Source organism: Mustela erminea, chromosome 1 (assembly GCF_009829155.1).
Source record: "Mustela erminea isolate mMusErm1 chromosome 1, mMusErm1.Pri, whole genome shotgun sequence".
NCBI lineage: Eukaryota > Metazoa > Chordata > Mammalia > Carnivora > Mustelidae > Mustela > Mustela erminea.
Genome location: NC_045614.1, coordinates 55,272,965 through 55,292,298, shown reverse-complemented (window position 1 = coordinate 55,292,298; position 19,334 = coordinate 55,272,965). Strand labels below are relative to the sequence as shown.

The 19,334-nt window shown below is 42.9% G+C and overlaps 1 protein-coding gene across 1 annotated transcript in view; it reads left to right on the top strand.

The window, feature by feature from the left end:
- The window catches only part of FGD5 (FYVE, RhoGEF and PH domain containing 5), a 121,028-nt gene extending 110,486 nt beyond the window's left edge, over positions 1–10,542 (top strand). Inside the window, exons 19-21 of the mRNA XM_032306022.1 lie at positions 3,809–3,937; positions 8,650–8,804; positions 9,178–10,542. Of these exons, the coding sequence (XP_032161913.1) occupies positions 3,809–3,937; positions 8,650–8,804; positions 9,178–9,214 (321 nt within the window). The 3' untranslated portion in view covers positions 9,215–10,542. The remainder of the gene's footprint in view (positions 1–3,808; positions 3,938–8,649; positions 8,805–9,177) is intronic.
- The last annotated feature ends 8,792 nt before the right edge of the window (positions 10,543–19,334 follow it).

Below are 19,334 nucleotides of genomic sequence, written 5' to 3'. Positions count from 1 at the left end.
TTAAAACTCCCCATTAGGAAGATTATAAGACCTTTTAAGTAAACGTTATAAAGAAGATCCATCCTTAAATATAAGAGATGAGCTTAAAAGTGTAAGAATCAGGGGTGCCTGGGTGGCTCAGTGGGTTAAGCCTCTGCCTTCGGCGCAGATCATGATCTCAAGGTCCTGGGATCGAACCTTGCTGTATTGGGCTATCTGCTCAGCAGGGAGCCTGCTTCCTCCTCTCTCTCTGCCTGCCTCTCTGCCTACTTGTGATCTCTTTCTCTGTCAAATAATAAATAAAATCTTAAAAAAAAAATAGAATCAGGGGCACCTAGATAGCTCAGTCAGCTGAGCATCTGGCTTGGTTTCAGCTCAGGTCACTCTCAGGATTGTGAAATCGAGCCCCATATTGAGCCCACATTGGGCTCCACACTCAGCACAGAGTCTGCTTGAGATTCTTTCCCTCTGCCCCTCCCCCCAGCTGTGTTCATGCATGCTGTCTCTCTCTATAATAAATAAATAAAATCTTTTTAAAAAATTTCAAGTGTAAAAATCAAATTTATTTTTTTGAGCATGTATGTGTGGAGTTTTTTTTCAAGTTTTTATTTAAATCTCAGTTAGTTAACATATAGTATTTATTAGTTGCAGGTGTGCAATATAGTGATTCAACATTTCCATAAAACCTGTGGTGCTCATCACAAGTATCTTTCTTTATCCCCATCACCTAGTTTACCATCCCCCATCCTCCCCTCTGCTAGCCATCAGTGCATTCTCTATTTTTTTTTTTTTAAGATTTTTTTTTATTTGATAGAGACACAGCAAGACAGAGGGCACAAGCAGGGGGAGTGAGAGAGGGAGAAGCAGTTTTCCTGCTGATCAGGGCGCCCGATGCGGGACTTGAACCCGACTCTGGGATCATGACCTGAGCCAAAGCCAGATGCTTAATGACTGAACCACCCAGGCACCCCATCAGTGTGTTCTCTAGAGTTAAGAGTCTGTTTCTTGGTTTACTCTGTCTCTCTTTTTTTTTCCTTTGCTCATTTGCTTTGTTTCTTAAATCCCACATATGAGTAAAATCATATGCTATTTGTCGTTCTTTGTGTGACTTATTTCATAGCATAATACTCTCTAGTTCCATCCATGTCATTGCAAATGGCATGATTTCATTCTTTTTCATGGCTGAGTAATATTCCCATGTATGTATTTACTACATCTTCTTTATCCAGTCATCAATTTGTGGACACCTGGGCTGCTTCCATATCTTGGCTATTGCCAATAATTCTGCTGTAAACATTGCATGCATGTATCCCTGTGAATTAGTGTTTCAGTATTTTTTGGGTAAATACCCAGTAGTGTGATGGCTAGATCTAGATGGTAGAATGGTTATTTTAACTTTTTGAGGAAGCTCCATATTATTTTTCACAGTGGCTGTACCAGTTTGCATTTCTACCAACAGTACAAAAGGGTTCCCCTTTCTCCAAATCCTCATCAACACCTGTTGTTTCTTGTGTTGTTGATTTTAGCCATTCTGACAGGTGTGAAGTGGTATTTCGTTGTAGTTTTGATTGGCATTTCCCTGATGGTAAGTGATGACAAATATATTTTCATGTATCTGTTGGCCATCTTTATTCTTCTCTGGAAAAAAAAAAATCTGTCCAAGTTTTCTGCCCACTTTTTAATGGATTATTTTTTTTGGGTATTGAGTTTTATAAGTGCTTTATGTATTTTTTTTAAAGATTTATTTATTTATTTGACAGAGAGAGAGATCACAAGTAGGCAGAGGCAGGCAGAAAGAGAGAGAGATGGGGAAGCAGGCTCCCTGCTGAGCAGAGAGCCCAATGTGGTGCTCAATCCCAGGACCCTGGGATCATGACCTAAGCCGAAGACAGAGGCCTCAACCCACTAAGCCACCCAGGTGCCCCAGGTTAATGTATTTTATATACTAACCCCTCATCAGATACGTCATTGGTAATTACCTTCTTCTATTCCAAAGGTTGTCTTTTAGCTTTGTTGATTATTTCCTTTGCTGTGCAGGTTTTTATTTTGATTAAGTCCCAATAGTTTATTTCTTTTTATTTAAAGATTTTATTTATTTATTTATTTATTTGACAGACAGAGATCACAAGTAGGCAGAGAGGCAAGCAGAGAGAGGGAGAGAGAGGAGGAAGCAGGCTCCCTGCTGAGCAGAGAGCCCAATGTGGTGCTCAATCCCAGGACCCTGGGATCATGACCTGAGCCGAAGGCAGAGGCTTTAAGCTGCTGAGCCACCCAGGCGCCCCCCAATAGTTTATTTTTGCATTTGTTTCTCTCAGGAGACATATTTAGAAAAAAGTTGTTACAGCTGGTGTCAAAGAAGTTACTATCTCTTCTCTTCTGGGATTTGTATGGTTTCAGGTCTCAATCCATTTTTAATTTATTTTTGTGTAGCGCGTAAGAAAGTGGTCTCGTTTCATTCTTCTGCATGTTGCTTTCCAGTTCTCCCAACACCATTTGTTGAAGAGACAATCTTTTCCTATTGGAAATTCTTTCCTGCTTTGTCCAGATTAATTGACCATATAGTTGCGGATCCAGTTCTGGGTTTTCTGTTCTGTTCCATTGATCTCAGTATCTGGTTTTGCGCCAGTTCCATACTGTTTTAATGACTGCAGCTTTGTAATATAACTTGAAGTCTAGAACTGTGATACCTGTGATCATGACCTGAGCCGAAGGCAGAGGCTTAACTAACTGAGCCACCCAGGCATCCCGCCCCCCCCCCCTTTTTTTTAAAGTATTGTCTGCACCCAACATGGTGCTCAAATTCATGACCAAGAGATCAAGAGTCACATGCCCCACCAACTAAGCCAGCCAGGCATCCCCAATTTGGATGCCTCTTCTTTCTTTTTGTTGTCTGATTGCTGTTGTTAGAACTTCCCATGTTATGTTGAATAAAACTGATGAGAGTGAACATCCCTGTCTTATTCCTGACTATAGAGGAAAATCTCTCAGTTTTTCTGCATTTAGGACAATATTAGCTGTCCATTTTTTATAAATGGCCTTTATTATGTTGAGGTGTGTTCCCTATAAACCTACTTTATTGAGTGTTTTTTCATGAATGGATGTTGGACTTCATCAAATGCTTTTTCTACATTTATTGCAATGGCCATATGGTTCTTATCCTTTCTTTTGTTAATGTTATGTATCACATTGATGATTTGCAAATATTGAACCACCCTTGCATCCCAGGAATAAATCTCATTTGATAGTGGTGAATTATTTTTTTAATATATTGTTGGATTTGGTTTGCTAGTATTTTGTTGAGGATTTTTGCATCTATGTTCATCAGAGATATTTAGCTTGTGGTTCTCTTTTTTGGTGGCTCCTTTATCTGGTTTTGGTATCAAGGTAATGCTGGCCTCATAGAATGAATTTGGAAGGTTCCTTCCTTTTCTGTTTTTTTTTTTAAAACAGTGTGATGAGAATAGGTATTAACTCTGCTAGGAATCAGTTTTAGAAGGAAGAGCCTTTCCCCCAGATATCTGCAGTTTCGTATTATGAGCCCTTGGGGGTTGGGGAGTGGGAGCCAAGAATCTGAAACCCCACTCGGGGCAGCACTCCGAAGGTGGTTTTTGACTCTTGTGTCTCCTGGGTCCACTCAGTAAGTCCTATGTTAATCCCTGGTACTGTTTCGCTGCTTTTGAGGTGCTGGACATATCCTAAGACCTCATCCACATCTCAGATTTCAAAGCAGGATAAACGCTCTGCCAACTGGTTTGCAGTGTCATTTTCCACTCTGTTTGAACCGTGCTCACCACCTGGTGCCCTGACCGCTCTGCTTCTCTTCTGTTAGGTGTCCGCCTCCGGAGAGGGCTCCGCCATCAGTGGCTATCTCAGCCGTTGCAAGAAAGGCAAGAGGCACTGGAAGAAGCTCTGGTTTGTCATCAAAGGCAAAGTGCTCTACACCTACATGGCTAGTGAGGTAGTGGTGTTTTATGCTTTCCCTCCTCTCACCTCCGAAGACCCTTGGGTTAAACGCCTGCTTCAGAATGTCCTTCTGGGCATGCACAACACCCCATCCCCTGTAGGGCAATGTGAGACTGGATCCAGTTTCCAGTTCCATGCCCCTCCAGTCTGTGTTGAACAGTACCCTGTGCTGAGTGTTGCTGTGGATACACAACCATGTATAGGTTCCAAGTTGTCAGAATTTACCATTTCTCTGTGGAGCTGAGGTGGGACAGCATGCAAGCCTGTGCACCCAAGTGTTTGAAGGTCACAGGCCCAGCATCCAGCACAAGCTAGGCTCTCCATAAAAGTAGGCTGCTCTCTGCTCTCCACCTCCACTGTTTGGGACAGACAGAATTCAACAGCTTGGAGGAAGCTACCACACTTTTACTCTGTGCATTTCTTTTATCAGGGAACTACATTGTCTCATGGTAATGTTTCTACTAAATAAAGCTTAAGTTGATACTTTTTACAAAGCATCTTACTTTACATTATCATTTAGGAGGGCCTTGGGGCACCTGGGTGGCTCAGTCAGTTAAACGTCTGCCTTCCGCTCAGGTCATGATCCCAGAGTCCTGGGATCGAGCCCCGCATTGGGCTCCCTGCTCAGCAGGGAGTCTGCTTCTCCCTCTACCAGCCTCCCCCACTCATGCCCTCTCTCTCAAATAAATAAATAAAATCTTTTTTAAAAAATGTAGGAGGGCCTTGGAAATCAAGCCTGCTTCTGGAGTAGCCAGGTGTGGGCTATGGTTATACAGCAGGGTGCTATCTGGTCCTGCCCCAGGCTGGACCTGGAGGATAGTTTGAAAGATTTCCATGTCTAGGCCCCACCATCTGGTGGCTTCCATGGGCTAAACCCACTTTGAAAATGGGACTTCAGTGCCCAGCCACAGAGGGTGTGTGCTTTACCCCAGGAGGATATTCACATCAGCACAGGGCTGGCCCTTTTACCCTGACCCCAGATGCTGGCAAAGGTGCAAAAGACAATTTCTTTTGGGGGCATAAAGCTTCTCTTACAAAAGACCTGCAGCTGTAATGGTAGCAGCCTGCCCCTCCCTCAGGGAATCCCAGAAGCCAGCAGGGACACAGAGAGGGACTGGCAGTGGACCTGAATGACTCCAGTGCCGTGTGAGCTGAGCCCTCGCTGACATGCCCACAGAGGAGCTGAGGAGAATTTCGATCTTGCCAGAACAAATGTGACGTAATGCCCACCTGCAACCCAGGGCAGCATCTTCCAAAGTAGGTATTATACAGGATGCTCACAGGGTTTCTCTAAATGCTGGGTTCTAAAGGGACCCTGAGTAAGCAGTTAGTGGGAGTACTTCTCAGAATCTGTAATGTACCCAGGTGTGTTGTGGATCTCTGAGATGAGATTTCCCAAGCTGGCCCAACCACAGGCCCTTCCTTGTGGAGTGTCTCATGAACTATCCCATTCCATGGACCACTCTTTGGGAAGAAATTAGACAGGTGAATGAAGGTTAGTGATAATTAAATAAAGATATGAATCCTGTCTGAGAATGGAAAACCCATTCTCAGTGTCCGTTTTCTCGGCACTGAGCAACAGTTGTCTTTGGAAGTGACACCCTAAACTGATTAAAAAGGTGGGTTTTAAGTATACTTCCAAAGTAGATTTTTCCATAAAGAACTAACACAATTTCTTATTAAGACCATGCCAGTGATAGGACTAAGCTGTCAAATTCCATCAAAGAAAAAAGGTTTGATAAAATGGATAGCCAGTTTTGATGTGTGTACTACCATGAACCCCTGTCACTTACCTGTGTATCCCCACCTTATTCCATTGTCTCCAGAGGCAGCACACCATTCTGAATTTTTTCTACCACAGATTAGTTTTACCTCTTTTAGAATCTTCATGTAAATAGAACCACATATAAATGTGACTTCTTCCACTCAGCAGGAGACATTTTAGACTCATCCATGGTTTTGAAAACAGCAGCAGGTCATTACATGTTATGGCTGAGTCGTTTTCCATGTTGTGAATGTACCACCACGGGTTTAACCCATTTATCAGTTGAAGGACATTTGGGTTGTTTCTGGGTTTTGCTGATTATGAATAAAGCCACTTTAAACTTTTGTATACAGGTTTTTATATGAAAATGGGTTTTTATTTCACTTGGGTAGACACCCAGGATTGGAATTTCTAGATCACAGGAGAGTATATATTTGGTTTATCAGAAATTACAGACCTTTTGCAAAGTGGTCTACCATTTTATATTGCCCCCGACAATCTATGTAAGAGTGGGGGTTATGGTTGCTCCACATCTTAGTTAACATTTGGTATTGTCAGTCATTAATTTACTAGTATCTTAGTTTGGTTTTAATTAATTTACTTATTTATTTTCAAGTTTTATTTATTCGTTTGACAGAGAGCTAGAGAGAGCACGAGTAGACAGAGTGGCAGGCAGAGGGAGAGGGAGAAGTAGGCTCTCCGCTGAGCAGATAGCATGACGACACAGAGCTCGATCCCAGGACCCTGGGGTCATGACCTGAGCTGAAGGCTATGCTTAATGACTGACCCATCCAGGCATTCCAAGTGTGGTTTTAATTTCGATGTCCATAGTAACTAATGATGTTTTTGATGTGCTTATTAGCTATTTCAGTATTTCCCTTTGAGAAGTGTCTGTTCAGATCTCTTGCACATTTTTTAAAATAAATTGTCTTATTGAGTTACAGGAATTCTTTACATATCTTGGATACTCGTCTTTTGTCAGATAAATGTTTTGTGACTATTCTCTCCCTGTCTGTGGCTTGTCTGTGTGTTTTCTTAATGAATTTGTTCTGGTCCTTTGGTGAACAGAGTTTTTCTTAAATGAAACCTAATTTATTAGTGTTTTCCTTTATGGCTACTGCTTTTCATATCATAAGAAACTTTGTCTACTGTAAGTCACAAAGTTTTTCCCCTGTATTTGCTTCTGAACACTTGAATGTTTTACCTTTTACATTCAGATTTATCCGAAATAAGTATGGTGTGAGACAGGTTGGGGCTCATTTTTTCCCCCATGGATATTGTTATTCCGCCACCACTTGTTAAAAAAGAGTTTCCTTTCCCTATAGAATTATTTTGGTGCCTTCATTAAGTAGCAAATGACTCATGAAATCATGACCTGAGCCAAAGTCACCAGTCTGATGCTTAACTGACTGAGTGACCCAGGCGCCACTCCAGCTTTGTTCTTTTTAAAGATTGTTTGGGGTATCCTAGATCTTTTGTGTTTCCATATAAACTTGTCAATTTCTACCCAAAAGCCTGAGATTATGGGAGGGATTGTTGAATCAGTTCAGGGAAAGTTGGCATCTTAACAATATTCAATCTTAAGATCTATGAATGTGGTACAAATCTTCATTTATTTAGTTCTTTAGTTTTTCTTTTAATGATTTGTATAGAGGTCTCATACTTCTTGCATTTCTGTTAACTTTATTCCTATTTTATTTTTTGCATGCTATTTTGAATGGAGTTTATTTTCTAGTTATTTGCTGTAAACAGATAATTTAAAAATTGGTTATCCCATGACCTTGCTAAATTGATTATTGGTTCTAATAGCTATTTTGTAATAATAGTAAAAAAAAGTCCTTTGCAAGCACAGATAGTTTAATTTCTTTTTTTGCTGAACTTTTTTTTCTTCATGCCTTAATGCAATGGCTAGGACTGCCAGTACAATTTTGAGTTTAACTGGTGGGAGTGAGCACCCTCTTGCCATGTTCCCAATCTTACAGGAAAAGCATTATTTCACTATTAAGTAGGATGTTAGCTGTCAGTATTTTACAGATGCCCTCAGCTTAAGGAAGTTCCCTTCTAGTTTGCTGAGGGTTTTTTAAATCATGAATTGAAATTGAGTTTTGTCAGATGCTTTTCCTGATCCAGGAGTCTTTGAAAATTGATGGTGTTTTATATACAGCCTCAACTCCTCCTCCTCCCACAGCCTTCTTAACTACTTATATCTTAACTAATTCCTTAACTAATTATATCTTTTGTCTATGTGTGGTTTCATAAAGTTGTATTTTATGAGCATGTATTTTCACATAAATATATATGTGTAAATATATCCTTTATATACAAAAATCCTTTCCAGTGAATTTTGTGATTTTAAGATCCATTTATGTTCTCTGTGTACGTCTCATCACATTATTAGCCACTTTATAGCACAGATACCCTAAGTGCCTCCATATTGAGACGTTGTGGATGAGGGCATGGGGGAATAAGTATAGGGTATGTTATCTGGAGTAATTCTGGAAAGCAGAGTCTCTGACTAATCAGGTCAGTAGAAAGAAGGCAGTGTTAAAAGGTGGTCGTGAGTCCAAGTTCTGGCTCTGCCCCTTACTAAACTGTGCGATCTTAGGGAGTTATTTACCTTCTCCATCTCTGAGCCTCAGTGACTTCTTAGAACAGGAGTGACACCTTCTATGATTGTTGTAAAGATTCAACAAGGTAATATAAAGATGAAAATGCCTGGACCCTAATAGGCTGTGACAGAATGTTAAGTTTCTCTCCTCATGACTGGTCCTGCCAGGAAGAGGGGGTGAAGAGTATGTGTGTGGTTATTACTCCACTGTTGCCAAAGCTTGCCTCACATAGAAGGGCTTGTCACGCATCTGAAATCGGGAACAGTAAATGCTGAGCAGTTGACTGTGTGTAGTGCCATGTTTAATATTGTTTTTCCCTTTTGCCCTCTGTAGGACACAGTGGCCATGGAGAGCATGCCCCTGCTTGGTTTCACCATCGCCCCAGAGAAGGAAGAGGGCAGCAGTGAAGTAGGACCAATTTTTCACCTCTACCACAAGAAAACCCTATTTTATAGCTTCAAAGCAGAGGATAACAATTCAGCTCAAAGGTACCCAAATATCTAGGCCTGTATCTCCTTGCCTCTCCCTCTAGAAGGAAACAAGTTGCTACCCAGGGCTTTGGCTTCTCTCTGCTCCAGCCATCCTGTGCCACAGTGGCCCAAGGAACAGTGGAACTACCTGTTCCTGGTTGTGAGATTTTTTAAAGATTATTATGATTCGTTCATACAGGCATGCTTTGATTCAGCAAACCTTTGCTCTGTGTTCCATACCTTTTGTTAAATGGTAGGGAAACAAATATGAATACGACATGGTCCTTGACATCAGACTAATAGTTACCAAGTCCGCCTGGTCACTTGTAGGTTCTCTGACCAGAGTCTCAGAGCTGTGACTCTGAACTGTCTCCTCTCTCCTGTTTTATAGGTGGATTGAGGCCATGGAAGACGCAAGTGTGTTATAGCAGTTACCAAGCATGTGGACTCAGAATAAAGTCTTCGGTTGAAGGTAGACCCTTCCAGAAGCCAATCTGTGTCTCCACTCATCGGGACTGACATCAGGATTCAGCATGGGGGCTCATCCTTTTTGCCGTAACCCCCTCTCTCACCGTCACACGTTGAACCCTTAAGGAATATTTATGAACCACTCCTTTTCTGTTCTCTTGTTTTCCCCCTGCCCAACCCTGTGCCACCCCAGCATAAACTATTTCCTTACCCAGTAGTGAGATCATGTTTAGCAGCGTAAAGATGTGGAAACAACAAGAAAAAGTACATTTTAGAAATGCAGGCTTTTTAGTGGAAACAAGCTTTTACGATTTTTACTAGTGGTAAACATTATCACCTTTCATAGCATTGATGTCGGTGCCTCAGGTGAAACGAGAAACAACTGATAAATAACAGCTACCCTCATCGAAAGCACTTTATTGATTTACTGAGCTACAACCTCCAGTTTTGTGTTTCCCAAGTGATTTACTTAAGTAAGGAGCAGACAGAGTCCTGTGGACTAATTTGCCGCCAGTTCTCAATAAGGGTGTACGTACAAATGATTTGTGCAAACACGACTGGGCCTTGCCAAGTGGCCAAATGAGTGGCGCTCAGAGGGGCGGGTCCTCCTTGCAGAAGCCGCACTGCACTGGATAAGAAGGCAAGGATTTTCTCCTGCACTGACCACGAGACCTGCACACTGACCTGACTTAATGAAGGAAGGACGCCCCGCTTCCTGGGGTGGTCCTCACACTATACCCCAGTGCTGGATGCTCGGCTGCTGGCAGACCCAGCCCCACCCTGAAGGTCACTGCCAATACTCTGAAGAGATAGGGCGTGCTTTATTTTATTGTGTGCCTTCCTGTGTTTACCCAACATGAGCTGACAAGTGTTACCTGAAAAAGAACCTGGGCTTGTTTACAACATGGTTCTCCTTCGGCTGTATTACCAAAGCCTCGAAAGAGATGCGAAGAGAGAAAAGATACAATCAGAAGGTGAATCAGTGGTCTTGGCCAGGGGCTGTGAACACAGTGAGGGAGCACAGAAGTAATGACTTGAAGATATTTTCTGGGCACCTGAGGCCCAGCTGCCTCCCTTTGATGACCGCTGCTCATCATGCTGGACAAATTTCTACACAGAAAAAAATGGGGGTAGAGCAGGTGGGATTCCTTGTTACTCTCATTGAAATAGAAAACAATCATATCATTTCCTGATGTCCTATCCCCTAAACAAAACGGCATTTGCTGACAAACCTTTTGTAAAAAGCACCATCTCAAGGAGTTATTTACATTAAATATTTTCAGGGGAATTTTTTTTTCTAGTTTGCAATTTCTCTTTTAAAATGTTTGCATTAAACATTTAATTAATGATTCAAACTAAGTGATCAGAAAATTTTTTTTATTAATTTTTGAGGGATCAATTCCAATGCAATCACTTCATCATTAGACATGTTTAAGTGGGACTTCTAGAGCCTCCGAGTCTTTAAAAGCACAGCGAAACTTCCGTACCAGGTAATGGGATTTTCCCCAATCTGCTGTGTGACACTGGCCATTCTCAGTTTCTGGGCTCCAGGTGGAATTACACATCTGGAAGTCATCTGAAGGCCTCTTTTACCATATAACATTCTATTTCTGATACTCTGAAAAGAGGTAATGGGGCTTTTATTTTTCAGTGAGTACTTACCTAATAAAAACCACCTGGGTTATAGATGAAACCTACTGGATCGGTTTTATAAATGGAAGTGGCATGGGCCACTAAGATCCTCCACAGCTCCTATGTGACTGGGCAGGGACCCTCTGTAACTCATTCTTACCTGTCCTTCCCATGGTTCTTCGATTTCAGCCAGTTTCTACTAGCTGATGTTGCTGTTCCTTCCCAGACCTTCTCTTCGCCCAGCCCATTTTACAGGTTCATGGGGCCTGCTTGGAATAACTCAGGTGAAGATACCTACTTGGCCTAAGGGTGTTCCCTTCCACTGCACCCTGAGAAATGGCAGCTTTGATGCCATGACCACGCTTCCTGAGGCCCTCATGATATCTGCTTTGCCCATCTGCTCCCTGGGCAAAGAGCAGCCCCTCTGCTGTGTGCCTTCAGCAAAGGCTGTGTTTCTAGGGAGGAAGCAGTTCTATGCCAAGCTGTAGCCCAGAAATGAGAGTACACAGGCCCTGGGCAAAGTCATTCACTTCGGTAGCTCAAGCCTGAGTGTTTTCACCAATCACATGGAGGCCATTCCAGCTTCCCAAAGAGTACAGGGGTAAAGCACAAACTGAACATTCAAGAAAGTAGACTGGAAACCATAACACCATGGTGAATGGCTTGCATTGTACAAAGGGAAAATAAGTAATGGGCCCTGCTCTATGACAATAGAAGATGAAGACAATATGCAAAGAAGACCTTCTTTCTTATCCATGGAAATGGCAAGAAAGAAACCAGGCCCAAAGAGGGCCTGGCAGGGGCAGGCTGCGCTCCTTCAGTCATCAGATCTTTCCCCCAGTTTTGAATGACCTCTTCTTGAACTCTTCACACGTGGGTCAAGAAAACACAGACTTCTGCAGGTTTGGCCTCTGCCTGCTTCTCAGAATTAGTAAAATTTAATTAAACTGGAGTTGCACTGAAAGCAAGCACGCACACACTTTCTAGTGGCTTCACACCTTCCCTGCAATGTATTTCCAGCCTGGATTGGTCTTAGTAAGTAAGAAGAATTCCACCCATGATTACTAATATAAAGCACACTAGAAACAAAGTATCTGGGGACATCGGTTGAGTTCCTGGCTCCCGGTAATTCTTGCACATACCAGAAATAGGCTTTGAGTTGTGGTCAGGCCCACAGACAAGCTGACCACATATTCTCCCTTGGATGCAGCCTGGTCCCATGTGTGGGTGTGGATCACTGGGTATATGCCATGCAGGCCGGTGCCCAGGTCACCAACAGCCCTGCTACCACCACTGAAGGGTAATGAGGTCAGAGTCTTTTCTTCATCCAGCCCAACCTTTCGTTTGGCTGACAGTATAAAATCATCACTGAACACTGAAGCTCTAAATGGGGACTGAGGTCACTTGGGCTAGGAGTGGTAGGACTAAGTTAGAGTCTGAGTTCTGCTACAGTCAGAATAACAACATGCTAGAATAGTCTGTGAATTGATTCAACTGTGTTTTGTGGCTTCTGTAATCGTGGGAGTTTTTGTGCTTCCACACACGAATGGTAGGTTGAAAGGACAGAGGTGTCCAGGCTAAGAAGTCTGCTTTCAATAGCAAGTAAGAGGAAACTAACATCAAACTGGTTTAAACAGGAAATTAGCTTTACAAGAAGAGGTGCAAAAGCAGGGCAGTTTCAGACTTCAACAGCACCTCTAAGAACCAAGCCCTCCAGGTTTCTCTCATCTGCTGTCCAGTGTCAGCTCGATTCCAGGGCTGCTTCTCCAGAAACTAATGAGTGACTGTCACTGGTGGCTGGGCTGCAAGTTTCCCTGGTCACAGGCACCAGGGAGGGGGAACTCATCCTCCTGTATTAGCTTTTCCTTAGAAGCACCCAGCAGGCCTTCCATGATGGCCACACTTACTTACACCTGCCCTTTCTTAAGCTACTTAGAGGAACACACCTGTCATCTGGGGCTGAGGGGAGGAGAGTTGCTGAGGATCCACCCCCAGAATCTACTCTTTGGATCACATCTTTTGGAAAGAGGGCTACGGTTTGCATTTGCATAATAAAGGGCTATGCAGGACCATGGAGGAAGTTCCCTAGGTGACCTCAGTTTCTTCTTTGCACAGATAATATGGTGCTGCTGTACAGGAAGGGGCATCCTGTGTTGACAGAACAGCACGCCAAGAGGCTGAATTTGCTTGATAGTCCTTCACAGGTACTGTTACAATAGAGCAAGTATAGAAAGGCAGCACGTCCACAAGAGTGAAAGAGAGGCTTGTACAAAGTAAAATCCGTGTTAAGAAAGCAGAGAGAGAGAGAGAACGGAGAAAGAAAAAAGACAAGAAACAAGAACAAGGTTTTTAGCCTTGTTTTTTAAACTCTACGACGGAGATGCAGTGGGTCACAACCAGCTCCAGCCCCCAGCCGCGCCCTACCCACTTGCTGCTGACAGCCCAGGAGAACCCAGCAGGGCGGACCTGGCCTCCTCACAGACTATTTTATGACGTTTTTGGTTTCAGTCGTGTGTGTGCGTATACATGATATTACTGCTTGTAAAATATATTTATACTTCTAGATTATGGTCAAAACTTTTTTTTTTTTTAAGATTTTATTTATTTGATAGAGATCACAAGTAGGCAGAGCAGCAGGCAGAGAGAGAGGAAGGGAAGCAGGCTCCCTGCTGAGCAGAGAGCCCGACTTGGGGCTCAATCCCAGGACCCTGGGATCATGACCTGAGCCAAAGGCAGAGGCTTTAACCCACTGAGCTACCCAGGCACCCCCAAAACTTATTTTCAAAAAAATTTTAGCCACTAGTTTAAGAGTGTCAGGTAAGAAAAAAATGAGCACAAAGTTGCAGTTAGACACATAGTAAGCCAAAACAAAAGACTTTACTAAAAACATATTCAAATGTAAGGACATTGCCAGTTTTATTTTTTGAATGCTTCAAACATATAACAAGGAGGGAAAAGGTACAAAATTCATGGTAAAGCTACAGAAATAGTTTCGATCAGGAAATAGATATGGTGGCAGTTAAGGTACCAGATTCCTATAAGCAAAGTAACAAACACCTGTTACTGGTATATGTAAATTATAAATTGTAACAATTACCCAGGAGCTAAGAGTTGCAAATATGATAGAACTTTAGAATAACAACATGTTTTATGCCAGGGGCTTCCAAAGCTTATTTTCAACAGTGACCATTACTCTGGTTTATTATATAAAGACTTCCCCACTCAAGGAACAACTGCCCTAAATGACCTCAAGTTCTCTTCAAAATTAGGATTTCACCTTCAAAAGTGCAGTTCACATTCTCTCCAAAGGTAGACTCAGAGGGAAAGGAAAGAAGGATCTGGCTCAGTGCCTAATGTGTTCACCAACAAGCTGTATCCACAAGTCTGTCTGGTGGTCAGGTATAGGCAATAAGCCCGTATTAAAAGAACTCCTTTTAAAGTAACAGATGAAAGAAGCAGATGAAGATTTAAAAGAATTGCCATCTCCAGTAAATCTGTGGTCCTTCAAATCCAGTGGCCTGTACTTAACAATCCCCAACAATACCACACTAGAATCCATGAATGTGTAATGGAGCTGCCCTGCTGTGAACAATGTACATGAGAAAATAAATTACCTCTTGATCGCTACAGTAATTGGCTATACCCCAAAGCATGAGACTTGATTATCCCAACATGTATAATTATGGAAGTTATTATAGGCATAAAATTAGACAGCTCTTTTAAAATACAGCTATAATACCACTCAGTGTGACCCTGAATCTTATTTTATGGGGCAGGGTGGAAAATGACCATTAGCATTCACTGTGGCAATTTGACTAATTTCTCTTAAATCTCAACCTTTCACCTACTCAACAAAGATCTTCCATTTTTACAATTATGAAGATATCACTGGCTCATCCTATGAGTCCATCCCTTGGTATACAGGATCAGAAACATCCCCTTCTAGGGGCACCTGGGTGGCTCAGTGGGTTAAGCCTCTGCCTTCAGCTCAGGTCATGATCCCAGGGTCTTGGGATTGAGCCTCCATCAGGCTCTCTGCTCAACGGGGAGCCTGCTTCCCTCTCTCTCTCTGTGCCTGCCTCTCTGCCTACTTGTGATCTCTGTCAAATAAATAAATAAAATCTTTAAATAAAAAAATTTAAAAACACATTTATTTGAGAGATCATACGCCTGAGCAGAAGGAGGGGCAGAGGGAGAGGAAGACAGACTCCCAAGAAGAATCCCAGCTGAGCATGGAGTCTGTCTGACTCAGGGGCCATCCTATGACCCTGAGACCATAACCTGAGCTGAAATCAAGAGTCACTCACTCAAGCAATTGAGCCATCCAGGCACCCCAAAAATGACCCTTTAAATAGTATTTCTCCTTGCCTTTTTTTTTTTTTTAAAGATCTTATTTATTTATTTGACAGAGAGATAGAGCACAGGTAGGCAGAGGGGCAGGCAGAGGGAGAGGGAGAAACAGGCTCTCCATCAAGCAGGGAGCCTGATGTAGGTCTCCATCCCATATGACCTTAGGATCATAACCTAAGCCGAAGGCAGCGACCTAACTGGCTGAGCCACACAGGCTCCCCTTAAATCACATTTCTTAGAAAGCTTTGCTTTTCTGCTTAATAATGTCCCTTGACATTATTAAGCTTTCTTTGTGAAAATTTTTAAGGGAACAGTCTTTTTCTTCTTCATTTAAGAAAGCTATAGGGATAAAACTTCTAATGCAACATAGTGTTCCTTGACAAGTTCTCTCTTTGGGGAAGAAAATAACAATAAATACAACATTTGCTAAGTACCACATCTCAAAATTTTAAATAAATTTAACAAAGTCCATTCAACATTCAAAGTTTCTTGTCTATACAATTTAGGGGTTTTAGTTCAGGGCTTCGGTCAAGAGGTTTTTTTTTTCCTTTAAAGATTTTATGTATTTGACAGAGAGATCACAAGTAGGCAGAGAGGAGCAGGCAGAGAGAGGGGGGAAGTAGGCTTCCTACTGAGCAGAGAGCCCAACATGGAGCTCGATCCCAGGACCCTGAGGTCATGACCAGAGCCAAAGGCAAAGGCTCAACCCACTGAGCCACCCAGGTGACCCTTGGTCAAGAGTTTTGAGCCTTGCAGTCAACAGTTTTGAACTTTGAGGTTCAGCAGCCTTCATGAATGCCTCAATTTACCACTTGAAAGAGTGCTTCCACATTCTTCTTTCCACACTCCCCCACCCTCTGTAGGTGGTGGGGCCTCACCTGACCTAGGAGCCAACAGACTCACGGAGTTGGATCTCCTCTAAAGCCCCACAATCCTTTAATGGCAAATCTGAAATATGCTGAGACATCCAGGATACTCTGTACCCTGCCACCGCCATCATCCTCAGCTGAAAGATGATTAATTTTCAGTTATTCTGAAAACTGACTCTACTTATTGAAACTGATACACAGTTAACTAATAAATATTGACTCTCCTAATACAGAGAAATGTTGATTACCTAAGTCATAAATGAATATCTATGAACAAATCAAATTTGTTCAACAAACCTGGAGCCTCAAGAATACATGATATTTCCTCCCAGGATTAATTAGCTGGAAAGAAAGGTTAATATGCTCAGGGTTGTGCTTCCTGGTGCTAGAAATTTTCAGTTGACTGCTGGAAGAAGAGGGAGAAGGAAGGGTTGAATGTTGTGCACCTAAACCTAGGAGAATGCTAAGGGACTTTGGAACACTGCAATACTCAGGTGCTATTTTAACAGTGACAGCAGACTTAGCACAGTACTGAGCACTAAAGACATAGTTCTTAGCTTGCAGGAGTTCATCCCCTGAGAAGTCAGGTACAAACACTCTCTACAGCAGAGGATGAGAAAAGGCTTTAGGAGAACGGGTAACAGTGAATGGATTGTGCCTGAGGCAGATTAGGAAATCGCTGGGTGGAGGTATCACTTGACCTCTGAAGAGGGCTTGCCTTAAGGAGAAAAGGGGTTGGAGAGGTCCCTGCATGCAGAGAGCAGGAGGAGTAAGGTGTGAGAATGAGTAGGATACCATGTGACATATTCAGGAAATGGGGTAGTTCGGAGTCATCAAAGTACAGGGAAGAAGACACAAAAACAGATGAGACAAGAAAGGCCAGGTCATTCAGAACCACTGCCCTTATCCCATAGTATCTAGGGGATGTGGGGCAATGGGATGGCGGAGGGGGGGGTTCCCTCCAGATGCCTTAAAATAGGAGAGAAAACATCTGTTTTAGAAAGACCACTCTGGTCTTCCATTTAAAAAAGACAAAAACACATGTGAGATGGAGTCTATTCTGTCAGCGATGGCTGCCCAGCAGATGCGCTCCTGCACATTCTCGCTACAGTTGGACTTAGATACTCTTCCCATCAAGTGGTGGAGGATGCATCCCCTCGCCTTGAACCTAGACAGACCTGTGTGATGGCTCAAGGAGTAGCAGAGGAAGTGACTTAGGTAAAAATGCCAGTTTTTTCTCTTGTGTCCTCCTGGAATGTGTCCAAAATGCTATGAGGAAGCCCAGGCCACATGGTGAGGTCACATGGCATGATTCATACTGCCAACCAGCATCAATTACTAGACAGACTAGGAAGCCTTTCAGATGACTCTAGCTCCGGCCACTTTCTAACTGCAACCACGAGAGACCTCCAGAGACAGCCTCCTATCTGAACCCCCTAGAACTACAAGATGATAATTTTAGAAAGTGTTTTTTTAAGCCAGAGCGTTTGGATGTAATTAGTTTTGCAGGATAACCAGGAAACACATATATCTCGGTTTCTTTCCCAAAACCTAAAAAAGGGCAGTAAATGGAAAAAAAAGATATAACCTAAAGGACAAAGAAAATGCAAGAAAAGGCATAAGGTATCAAAATCGTCAACTCATTTTTGGAGGATATACATACAGACAGTGGCAGCTGAGTTAGCAGAGAAAATTAACCAAATTGCCTGCAGGAAGGGATTCCAGTGAGAACAAGGACCAGCCTTTGCTCTCAAGAGGCTTGGAGATTTGGAGGCACAGATGTCTGGAAAGACTAACAAGAGGATCAGTCGAGAGTCACTGTAAGTAATCATGAGACCCTCAAATCCCCTGACCCCACTCTATAGAGACAAGTGACTGCCCTTCCCCACCCTGGCAGGAGACAGTAAATTTATGCTCGAGAAAAATGAGAACTACAAGAGGAACTTGCCTCCACCCACAACGCATGCATGCACACACACATACACAGACTGCATACAACCTATAAGCATGGGCTCCTGTCTCCTGCCTGCCAAGTTCCCTTTACATGACAGGTTAACATGTATGTTCAACAGAAGGAATCAAAATTCCAAGTTCAAGTGTTTTTACTCTAATACTACCATTAAATGATGCTCTAATCTGACAGGGTCTGGAAAGACCCACTGTGAAGGACTTTCAGTGGCTGTGGCTCAGTTAAGATTTCATCTGATTGGTCAAAGGTCCAATGAGGACCTTTGCACACACACACACACACACACACACACAGACTGCATACAACCTATAAGCATGGGCTCCTGTCTCCTGCCTGCCAAGTTCCCTTTACATGACAGGTTAACATGTATGCTCAATAGAAGGAATCAAAATTCCAAGTTTTGGAAATTTGGACCATGTTTAAGAAATGATGCTTGTCCTGCACAGTTAAAAACAACAACAACAACAAAAAAAACCACTTGTAAATTGCCAACATTTCAAAGTCAAAAGATTTCATTTACAAATCTGGATTTCTGGCTTCTCTTGAAAAACCCATTTCTGGCTGCATTCCAGGTCACTGAAGGGCTGCCCCTTTAAGTCTAGTGAGTTCTCCAGGTGTCACTATGACCATTTAACATACTAATAGTGTTTATCTCAGCTTCCTGACCTCCTTTAGAATACTTGCCAGCCGCCCGCCCCCCCACTGTCCCTACTTCAAGCATATTTTTCACTTCAGCCCTAAGCAGTGCAGAGCCATTAAAGAACTTTATTAATAGAAGGAGCTCGCAAAGGCTGTTTCAGAACACTCGGGCAGTGGGAGGGGAAAGGGAGAGGGTGGTGGGGGGGGAGGGGACAACTGGTAGGGACTGGTTTGGAAGGTTAGGAAACCATGACAATAGGCCAGAGAGAACCTAAACTAGAGAACAGTGTAGGAGGGGCCAAACCGGAGGGCAGAACCAAGCAGATTTATTTTGTAGACACAGTCCTGACAGCGTAACCAGAGCCTCCCCAAGGCCGAAGCCTCAGGACAGCATCCTAGCTCTCCCCAAGGTGAAGTACGGGATCCAAAGCAAAGCACAGAAAAGCCAGCCTTCCCAAGAGACTTTTTGATTTTGAGGTGCATTTCCTGTCCTGTAGTGAACAGGTTGTGGGGCTGAAATAATGTTTAAGAAACTCAAGGAGTGCCACTATTTATACTTTAAGAGTAAAAGGCCAGCAGGCCTCAGTGATTAACTTTTGTGGTGGCACTGGGCTAATAAAG